General features: G+C 39.9%; 1 protein-coding gene across 2 annotated transcripts in view; it reads right to left on the reverse strand.

The window, feature by feature from the left end:
- Positions 1 to 11,442, reverse strand: part of EMC2 (ER membrane protein complex subunit 2) — a 67,082-nt gene extending 55,640 nt beyond the window's left edge. For both annotated transcript variants that reach the window (XM_069080996.1, XM_069080995.1), the window contains exons 1-2: positions 11,303 to 11,442; positions 3,537 to 3,650 (exon numbers count right to left, since the gene is read on the reverse strand). In XM_069080996.1, coding sequence (XP_068937097.1) covers positions 3,537 to 3,650; positions 11,303 to 11,342 — 154 coding nt within the window. In that variant the 5' untranslated portion in view covers positions 11,343 to 11,442. The remainder of the gene's footprint in view (positions 1 to 3,536; positions 3,651 to 11,302) is intronic.
- Positions 11,443 to 11,726: the final 284 nt, after the last annotated feature.

The raw sequence follows: 11,726 nt of genomic DNA on the forward strand, positions 1-11,726 counted from the left end.
ACATTAAAATAATATTAATTTTGAAGTTAGAACTCTTAAATCTCACCTATGACAATTTGCTCACTGTATGAACCCTGGGAAACCTTTTTACTTCCTTTTGCCTCAGTTTCCCCACCTACAAATAGGTAAAATAATACTTACATTACCTCCCTCATAGTGTTTACTGACTCCAGACCATAACATTAAAGTGTGAAAAAGTGCCCAATCATTTATTAAGCAACTACTATGTGCCAGGTACTGTACTAAGAACTGGGGATAGATACAAGTTAATCTAGTCAAAACTCTACATTTTACAGATGAGTAAACTGATGCTCAGATATGTGATTTGCTCAATGTCACATTATATAAACCTTAAAGTAGTATATAATAGTGGACGGTTATTAGTAGCAATAGTATAGAGATGCAATATATATGCAGGCATAAATAAGAGCCAATAGAGGGAAATGAGAAGTAGCATGGCATAGCAGTCAGGATGAGCCCAGTTCAAATGCTATTTCTCTGACTCTCATTAGCTATGTTACCTTGGGCAAATCACTTAATTTCTCTGATGTCTCTTCCTCTATAAAGAAAGGGAGTTAGGTTACATGGCATCAAATGAACCTTCAGCTCTAATCCATGATCCTATGAACTGACAGAACAAGAGGAAATAGGATTCAAAGCCCAAATTAGTCAGAGAGAAGAAGCAATACTGATACTTCTTCCTCTGACAAAAGAGAAAAGGAAAAGCTGGCTGATACAGAAAAATTTTTCAAGAAGAAATTTTAAGTTTATATCAGATACAAAATTACTTTTCAAATCCATTGTTCCCCTGTACTACCACTGCTTGTCTCTTGCTTAAATCTCAGTCCTAGATTACTCCCATAATATATTTCTTCTATTCATGAAGTGACACAATCACACTGACTGGATACATTATAAATGAATGTTATCCAACTTCAACAGGGGTTTCACTGCAACTAAACTGTCCTTTTAATCATCCCTAAGTGATTCCCTATTTCACTCCCCACAAAAGCTTTTTCAAATCTCCTTTTCTCACTTCAAGACTAACAAACATCTGCCTCCATGCTTTCTTTCAGCTGAGGACCTAACCCTTTACTTTACTAAGAAACCTGAGGCTATTCAAATGAACTCTTCTTCATTTCAAAATCCAATGACTGCATCTCTCTCCTCCTTTCCCCCAATTTCTTACAAAAAGATAGTCCTTCTTTGCTGCTTGGGTTTGCATGACACTATTCTCTCCTAATTCTCTAACCGTATCTAACTGCTGTTTCTCAGTCTTTCACTGGTTCATCACACAGATCACATCCCCTAAGTGTGGGTGTTTCCTAAGGCTGAGTCTTAGCCCCCCCCTCCCCCCAACTCTTTACACTTTTTTGTTTTGGATTTGTTTTTTTTTTACTTTTTTGGAGGGGGGAGGGCAGGGCAGTGGGGGTTAAGTGACTTACCCAAGGTCACACAGCTAGTAAGTGTTAAGTGTCTAAGGCCACATTTGAACTCAGGTCCTCCTGACTTCAAGGCCAGTGCTGTATTCTTGTCTACATTCTTAATAACTTCACCTGCTCCCATGATTTTAATTATCACATCTTTATGTACATGATTTCCAGTTCTTTATACTGTCCCTATCTTTCTTCCAGACCTTCAATTCCATATCACTGACTGCCTAATAAAAACTGGATAAAACACAAACTCCTTTGTTTAGTTTTTAAATCTCTTTACAACCTGGCCCCAATCTATATTCCTACTCTTGATTTACATTATTCTCCTTCCCATATTCTGTGACTCAGCCAAAATGACCTTCTCATAATTCCTTACCTGAAACTCTATCTACTGTCTCTGTACCTCTGTACTAGCCAGATGGCACTCTCTCTACCTCCACATTACAGACTCCCTCTCTATCTTCCAAGACCTAGCCCAAGCACCATCTACTATATGAAGCCTTTCTTGACTGCATTAAGTACTAGTGCTTCACCTCTCAAACTATTTCTTTAAGAGTACTTCACGTCTATTCTGCATATGCTTACATATGCCCTTATTGCCTCCCCATCAGAATGTAAACTCCTGGTGAAGAGGGACTGTATCATTCATTATAACTGCAGCCCAAAAGCCTAGCAAGGAGTTGGTAATGAATAAAATATCTGACTGATAAAAAGGACTTGATTAGGCATTGAGAGAAGTAGAAAATTTTTGGAATAGCTGCTGCTATGGGGACTGAGATAGGCCATAAACAAAACAAAACAGAAAAACTATTACCTCCCATAATCTGGACATTTTATTTTTATTTACACCTCCTAAAGTTACATTTGCTTTTTTCGCTCATACTGAACTTGTGGTTAAAAAAAATCTGTAAGACTTTTTCACATGCTACTATCCTACCTTATTCTCTGAAATGGCATTTTAAAAATCTTAAATGAAGAACTCTGAATTTATTTCTTGTTGCCTTTGGTCTATTCAAGACTATCAAAATCATAAGGATCACATGGATTAGTTATATCTCTATCCCATCAGGAAATGAGACAAGCAGCCTCCTAAATCCTCAAGCAAAATACAGGAAAGCATCAAGGACAGAACTCCCTGCTCTTCCAGCAAACTGACATCAAGCCATTAATCTGACAATAGCTATTCAATCTGCCATAAAAATACAGAATTTTACTAATATGGGTATCAAAGATGAGTTGGTCAAATGCCTTGCTGAAATCAAGATATATTAATAGTGGGAAGGAATTTCAGTTGTGTAGTGAGAGCACTCACAAGACAGACCTGAAAGAGAATTTAAAGATCACCTAATCCAACTCTAATTTTACAGATGAAAAACTGAGGTCTAGCAAAGTGAATTAATTTACCCAAGGTCAAACAGCTAGAGAGTAGCAGAACCTTTTAACTTTAAATCCTGCTCCCTTAATTCCAAAGTCAGGGCTTTTTTTTTTTTCCAAACTATAATCATTAAGTCAAAAGAATCTCTAATGCTGCAATATGGTACACAAAAGTATGCCACTATTAAAATCCTCCTTCAATATCTCACTTTGTTTTGGAAGGAACTCTGGGTTCTTCAAAGTCTAAATCAATACTAATAAGTTCTTGCCAATTCTACCAAGCTGGAAATGTTGTCAGTAGTGTCCTGGTAATGTACTTATTATTAAAACCTGTTGCCCCAAGGACCATTCAAAATTTGAAAGTGTTAACCAGGTTAACTACATGAGGATGAATTTGTGGTCACAGTAACTCTTGAAGACCATATGCTAAATTAAAGCTAAGTTGCTTACCTGCATCACTGGAGGGTATAACCACACTGAAAAAAAAAAAATCACTGATCTTTGACACAATTACCCATAACAAAATTCAGCTGCTAAAGGATAATATAAGGGAATGCATGACCTAGAGTCAACAATTGAAATAGGTGGTATATGGACAGCAGGTAGACATCTAAAGGATTCCCTGTAGTTCATTTTTTCTCATCAACAAAGTAACCCTGAGATTCATCTACTAGCATCTCAGCTTACTATAGAAAAACAAATATAATTAAAAACCTAAAATCTTACCATCATCTCCAAGCTTGGAGGCATATTCATTAATTAACTCCTCTCCAACTTCTACTATCTGTTCACTATTTCGGTAGTTTTCTTCCCTCCATTTTCTCATTTTATCCCGCATTTCTGAAAAACAAAATATTGACTTCTTTGGTCAATAACAAATTCAAAAATGTAAAATGAATTCATAATTAAAGAGCAAGAATTCAGAGAGGAAACATAGAATAGTGCATACAGAGGGGAGACCTTGGGAGTCAACAGGATCTAGATTCAAGTCCTACTTCTCGTGGATACCAGGTGTGACCATGTAATGCCATGCACGAGCAGCTTTCCAGAGGAATGCTACTGTGAACAGCTTTTAAGGTTCCGATTATACAGTATAGTGAACACTCTCTTCCATAACAAATCAAAGCAAAACGTATCAAGGTACAGCATTCACAATATTACAACTTATCACAGAAAATCACAACAGCTTATATAATATTCACAACAGCTTATCATTAAAATGGCCACATAAGTTTTCACCAAAGTGGTCAAAGTACAATAGTCAAAGTCTTCCACTCATGGGACACACTTAAGTTAACTCAATCAGTCACTTATTCTGCAATCAATTACTAAGTATCATTAATCACTAAGTACAATAGCAAATATAGACCCTCAAATTCAAATTACATGACCATTACAGACCACAGGCAAATCACTCAACCTTTCAGTGCCAAAAGCAACATAGGTCAACTACTTTTTGGTCATTCGCCCCTATCAGTGAAAAATTTTAGAGCACGTACTTTGAATATATATGGCTGTGTATACACAAATTATATACACTTATTATACTAGTATATGTATACTTTATAAAATAGGCACAAAAATACAAACTGCAAAAGGATAAAATAAATATAAATTTTTCTAAATACTTAAAATATATTTTTTTAATTTGTTAATGGTACAGAAAGACAATGTGCAATAGACAGAGAGCTCTCTTTGAAGCCGGAAGCCCTGAATTCAAGTGCCATCTTTGATTTAAACTGATTCTGTGACCCTGAATGAATAAATGAAGCATTTATTAAATACTTACTAAGGTGTCTATCACACCATCAGGAGCAGCTGCCAGCCCACATACACACAGAAACTGCTTCCCAGGATGATAGCTAAAGGCCCTGGACTGAAAGCAACTCATTCCTCCTCTTCCTCCTCCTCCTCCTTTCAAGGCTTTTGGGATCAGAGTCTGAAGGAAGATGGTAGCCAAACTGGTGGTGGTAGGTTGTGACCTGGCTGGCACATAAGGCCACCCACCTCTCCTCAGGTGTCCTGCTGCTTCAGCAAGGAGGGCATGCCTACCCTGGGTATGGAAGTGGGTTGACAATTGGTGGAGAAGGTTAGACCTTCCTCCATAGGAGTTGTCCCCTCAGATGAAGGCTAGGCCAGAAGGATTGGTGGTCTAGAAATTGCTGCCACCCCCAGGACTTCTGCCTGTTTAGGGAAGTTGGTCAGCAATTGCTGCTACTGGTGATGAGGAAGTGGGTCCCCTCTCTCCAATGATTTCTTCCCTCAATAATAGGCACAGAGGCTGTGCTGGAAGCAAATCAAGAGGTTTGTGGGGCACTGCTATTTCCAAGGCTTTTGGGCTCAGGGCGCTGGGTTGTCACCATTAAGTGTATAACCTAAGGAGGTCAAAAAAAGAGGGAAAGATTTCCATATACACAGAATTATAACAGCAATTTAAGTATAAAAGAACTAGAATGAAAGTGAGTATTGCTTTACTGGGGGATGGCTGAATAAAGTGTTATTATAAGAACATTACAGAATACTTCATTACATTCATATGTACCTTCTTAGAAATTAGAAATATGAAGAATTAAGAGGTATTTGGGAAGATTTTTATGACATGACAGAAAGCAAAACATGTAAGACCAGGAGAACAACACAGTGACCAAAAAAATACAAAGGAAAACAATGCTGAAAGATATCAGAATAATGCAATGGCCAATTATGACGCCACAGAGGACTGCTGATGATGCATATTTCCCAATTCTTAGATAAGTAGTAGAGGACAGGTGCAGAACAAGGCATACAATTGTATTCACTGCCAATATGTTTATTTACTTTGACTGTACTCATTTGTTCCAAGTTCTACTGGGGAGCAGGAGACAGTAATAGGAAAATGACAGTAATAAGTCAATTATTAAAAAAACAAACCACACTTGACTTGACAGAGCAAATTGTAACCTAGAAGGCTCCTCCAGCAAAGGGACTGCCATGAATATGTTAGCTTAACAAGCCTCTGTCAGTAACAGAAAAACATAAAAACAGGGAGAGGTACACTTCTTAAAAAGAGTTTGCTACTATCATGGAAAATGTCTTCTGCAGGATCCTAAGGCAAGAGATTGCCTTAATTCTCAAGGTGCTAATTTGCAAAGGATATTGTATTGACTTCATAAAACTAAAGATTATAGAGTTCTTTCAATGGCCACTCAAAAAAGAAGGCCTAATAATCCACACAGGAAAAAAAAGTGGAAAAAGATGCATACTGCCCAAGGAATGACATGTAGTTGTATTAACAGTCCATTAATTCATATCTTGGGCAGGCAGTACAGGTGTACAATGAGCTGGGTCCAGAAAAGAAAAGAAGAAGAGAAGCTACATTTAATTAATGCCTCTTTTTGTATGCCTAGTGCTAAGCACAGTGCCTGCTCATAATAGGCACTTATTAAATGTCTTATCAACTGACTGACCAATCTGGAAAATTTTAGTGCATTGGTTGCCCAAGGTCTATTTTTTTAAACCTTATTATTCTCAGAGTATATGACTACAGTTCATCAAACCCCATCATCTCCAAAAATCAAAATTCCCATCAATACAAAAAGCAATGGGGAAAAAACGAATACCAATAATGACTCTCAAATAAGAAGGTGTATAAAATACCTGCATTTTATTCAACTAGGCCCCACAAAGGACCAAGGCAATCCTTTAACTTCCAGATTGCCCTCTGGGTAATCCTCACTCTTTTACTTCATTAGATTGCCCTCTGGGTAATCCTCACTCTTTACTTCATTATCTCCTAAAGGCCTATAAAGCTCTCACTTAATCCTACCATGTTCACGACTACTGTCCTCCATACAGTATATCTTTGTAGCTAAACTCCTCCAGAAGGCTGTCTGTAACAGATGCTTCTACTTTCTCTCCTCTCATTCTCTTAACTTCTTAAAATCCAGTTTCCAACCTGGAATTCCACCAAAAATTCTCTGTCCAAAAGTTAACAATACTCTCTTCACTTCCAAATATAAGGTTTTTTTCAACCCTTATTCTTCTCAAACTCTCTGCAACCAATATACACCATCGGTCACTCTCATCCCCTTAATATTCTCTTCTCTCTAGGTTTTTGAGACACCATTCTCTCCAGGTCAGGTCATTAGATATCTGTAAGGGAAGAGGTCTGAGATGAACCCTCTTCTCTTTTCCCTCTACACTATTTCACTTGGTGATCTCATCAGATCCCATGGATTTATTGCCATTTTTATGCTTATAAATATGAAATCTACTTATCCTGCCCTAACCTCTCTCTTCATATCCAATCTCCCATCTCCAACTGCCTTTCAGACATCTCAAACTAGATGTGCACGTTTTGAACTAAACATGTCCAAAACAGAGCTAAATATCTTACTTATCCCCCCTCAACAATCCACCAGCTCCCACCTTATCTATTACTATAGAAAGTATCTCCAATCTCCAAGTTTCTCAGGTTCACAACCCAGGAGTCATACTCAGATCCTCTCACTCTCCTATAATTCATTCTATTGCCAAGATTTGTTTATTTCACCTTTGCAACACCTCAATATGCCCTCTTCTCTCTTCTGATACTGCGACTACCCTGATCCAGGCTCTCGTTACCTCACACTTGGACTACTGTAATCCTTTGCTGATGGGTCAGCCTGCCTCAAAAGTCTCTTCACATTCCAATTCATCCTCCATTTTGGTCACCAAAGTGACTTTCCTAAAGCACAAGTCCATCCAGGTCATTCCCCATCTCCCTTCCTCATAAACTCCAGTGGTTCTCTATAGCTTCCAGGAGAAAACACAAGATGCTTTGTTTGGCATTCAAAGAAGCCCTTAATAACCAAGCCCCCTCCAACGGTTCCATTCTCCTTATATCTTATTCTCCAAGGCATACTCTTCAATACAGTGACACTGACTGGCCTCTCTGGTGTTCCACAAACAAGATAATCCTCTAAGCTCAAGTCTCTCTGGCTGGCAGTCTCCCACTTCTGCTATGCTCTCTTTCTTCATGTCTGCCACTTGGCTCCCCTGGCTTCCTTTAAGTTCCAACTAAAGTTTCATCTATTACAGGATGCCTGTCCCACTACAGGGGAATTCCCTCTTTTATATAGTTTATTTGCTTGTTGTCTCCCCCATTAGATTGTGAACTCCTCAAGTACAGGGACTATCTTTTGCTTTACTCTGTATCCCCAGCATTTCATCAGGCTCTTAATGCTTATTGACTAACTAATCAAAAGTCATACAAAATTAAAATACATCGTAATAATAGCTTCTAAAAGAACATTTTCTCACTCAGTGTTCCTTAAACTCAAACTCTACACACCTGTAAAAAAATCTTTTCAGAAATTTGGTTAAACTAAAGTATGTTGTTGTTGCTGTTTGCCCTTCATTCTTGAAGAGGACCATAACATCAGGGAGATGATGTCATGACATGCAAGTGAATTGGATTTAAGTGAGGGAGGGCTGTGCAAAGTCACCAGCCTCACTTTCTCTTCCAGACCTGAATCTAGGAGCAAGATACAGATCAGGATGAAGGCCCTGGATGCAGTAAGAGACCTTAGCCTTTTTAAACTAAGGTCTTTGATTGAGGAAATCCCCTCAGTTGACCCCTTTAAAGTTGCTTTCCTTTAATAAAGCTGATCAAAGAATCTGTGCTAGCTGCCATCCTGGATATGTTAGTGTACTTTCTGTTACAGTACTATTCTAAGTATTGGAGATACAAAATAAATGGAAGAGACAAGTAAATAGCTAGGCACAAATAAGACATGTACCAAGTTTGTGGGAAGAAATCTCAGAAGAAAAGGCACTAACACCTGCAGATACTAGGAAAGGCCTCCTGCTGAAAGTACAAGCTTCTTTTAAGCCTGAAGAAGCCAAGTAAAATAATGAGGAAGAAGAATCTTGAAAGATGAAGAGAAAAAGTACTGTGTTCAAGGAAAAGCAGGCAGGCTAGATGTAATTTTGTCCATCTGGGCAGTGAGAGGATGGAATGCCATGGTGGCAGGAAACAAATTATAAAGACTGTAGGGTTTATGACAAACTTTATATGCCAAAGAGAGGAGTTTGTATTACATAACAATTATCTGCCAAATCCTGAACATCACTACAAGATACATCATTAGGACCAAACCTGATTAAGACATAATTGAAAATTATTTCACAAAATAAATAAAAATACAACAGAACATACTGTTAATATGTGATTTTCTAAGTCAATTATGTGGTCAGCTGTATGATTTGGTGACCACCACTTCTTTTTGAGTTTGACTTCACTGTTGTAGCGGATAGTGTGCTGGATTTGCAAATTTCACTGCAAAGATCACTGAGGAAAAGCAACCCCTGTGGAGAAGTGGCCCACCATCCTTTCCACCATCAACACTAGTCACTGACCAAGTGCCAAAGATGAGCATGTAAGCCACAAAATCTTCCTCCCCACTGCTACCAGTTTACCAGGGTCCTATCTTCATCAAATATTATGATCATCAGTGTGCAGAGAAAAAAACCTAGGCTCAGAGAATTTTAATGACTTTCCTGACCATGGTGACACAAAATTTGAACCCAAGTCTTTCAATGATCAGCACTATCTAATATGCCAGAGGTTCTTAAAACTTTTTGGTCCAGGTAGTAAAAGAGAGGGGACAACCTGCATCCACCATTGTCACATATGCATTGCTAAATGATCTAGGTCAGGGGCTCAAACTTTGTCATGGTCCTCTTTAATAGTATGATAAAGTCTACGAACCTCTTTTCAGAATGATGTTTTTAAATACACAAAGTACATAGGATGACAAAGGAACCAATTTATTGGAAGTTATCAAAATATATTTTAAAACAGGTTCATAGATCCCAGGTTAAGATTTGTTACTGACTTACTCAATAAATTCCAGTGGTTTCCTATGACCTCCAAGATCAAATATAAATTCCTCTGTTTTGCATTCAAAGTCCTTCCATAACTTGGCCCCTTCCTATTTGTCTAGTGTTCTTAAACCTTATTCCCCACCATGTACTCTCTGAACCAGTAACTGACCTCTGTGTTGTTCTTCTCACATTCAGTCTTTCACTGGCAGTCCCCCATTACTGGAATTCACTTCCTCTGTATCTTAGCATTCCCGGCTTACTTAAAAAATCCAAGTTTAAAGTTCACCTATTTACAAGAAGCCTTATCTGAACTACCTTCATGCTAGGGCTTTTCCTCTGTTGATCTCTAATTTGTCGCAAGTGTGTTATCTACCCAACTATCTATCTATCTCATGTCCCTCCCCACTCCAATCCATCTTCCATTTAGCCTAGTGAAGAAATCTTCCTCAAGTGCAGATTCTCCATCTCCTGCTCTCTGTTCAATAAACTCCAGTGGCTCTTTATTCCAAGTAAGAGCAAATACGAAATGATGTTTAGCATTCAAAGCCCTCAAAACCTTCCCCCCTCGTACCTTTCCAGTTTTCTTATACCTTATGCTCCACCACATACTACTCTTTGATCCAGAGACACTAGCCTCCTGGCTTCTCCACGAACAAGACATTCCTGTCTCTCAGCTCTGGTCTCCCAATCCCTGGAATGCTTTCCCCGCTCCACTTCACCTACTGACCCCCCAGGCTTCCTTTAAGTTCCAAATAAAATCCCATCTTCTACTGGAAGCCTCTCCCAACCTTCCCTAGGTTAATTATTTCCAATTTATCCTGTATATAGTCTGCTTTGTGTATATGTTTGCATGTTGTTTCCCCCACTGGGTTGCAAGCTCCTTGAGGATAGGGACTGTGTTTTGCCTCTTTTTGTGTCTCCAATATTTAACAGAGTCTGACACACAGCAGGCACTTAATAAATGGTTACTGACTGACCCAGGACCCACTCTATGCTGCTTTTCTTAAGAATTCAATGAAATTCAAGCATAAAGCACACGAATGTGCCCTAGTCTGGCACAGGGAAAACCACCTGGCTGGATCCTCAACAGAAACAAAAACAAGGGTCTTGCAGAGTAAACGCTGGCCTAGAATTTCTCAATCACTGATAGGTTCTAAGGCAATGAACTTGTGAAGATAAAAGAAACGAAAAGAGAGAACAGAGCTCTGAAACGTACGTAAAGCAGCAAGCCATCAGTACAGGGACTTTTCCACAAACCTTCCCGCTCAGCCTGGTGTCCCCTCCAGAGCCTAGCAGTGCTGCCTGGGATCCTCCTGGTCACCTGCACTGCCTCCGGGGGGAGGGGGAAGCAGTGAGAGGAGCCCGTCTGCCCACCCTGCATACCGTCTAGACGGAAGAAGCAACCTGCAGTCGGTGGGCCAGGCCAGTCGGTCTGCAAACCCGGAGAAGCCAGCCCAAAGGGGCTCCCCCGGGGCCACCGCCCCTGGCCTAGGCCGGGGTCCGCCTCAGACCCTGCTTCAGCTCGGACAGCTAGAGGCCTAGCATGGCGGCCCGCAGATAGACCCACATGACCCAGACCTCTAGGGACAACTGGAGCGCTAAGCCTTCCGCACCCTTCCAGTCCCAATCTTTGAACGGTTGGTTACCTTCCCAAGTCACATCGTAGAGCTCGGAAACCTTCGCCATCTTTCCCAAACCCAGAACAACTGAGAAGGGCTGCGTGCGGATATCACGTGACCAGCGCCATGGGCGGTATCTGATGACGTATTCGCGAGTCCATTGGTCGAGATCCTGGGAGAGAGGCGGGCGGTGGATAGTGGTGCACGTGGACCTGCCCAGCAGCGGCTGGGAATAAGGAGGCGGAGTCATGCAAGGGCGGGGCCAATCGACGGGGTGTAAGGAACACCAGCGTGACAGGTGTATAGAAGCAGTGTCCTGAACTCCCGGGAATTTTGCTCGTTTCTGACGTGTACCTTCCGTTTATAATCTTATCCTTAATATATGATAGATAGATAGATAGTACCTTCCGTTTATAATCTTATCCTTAATATATGATAGATAGATAGATAG

The sequence above is a fragment of the Petaurus breviceps genome, unplaced genomic scaffold (assembly GCF_028583685.1).
Source record: "Petaurus breviceps papuanus isolate PSGF00001 unplaced genomic scaffold, PetGlider_PUasm1.0 98, whole genome shotgun sequence".
In the NCBI taxonomy this organism is placed as follows: domain Eukaryota; kingdom Metazoa; phylum Chordata; class Mammalia; order Diprotodontia; family Petauridae; genus Petaurus; species Petaurus breviceps.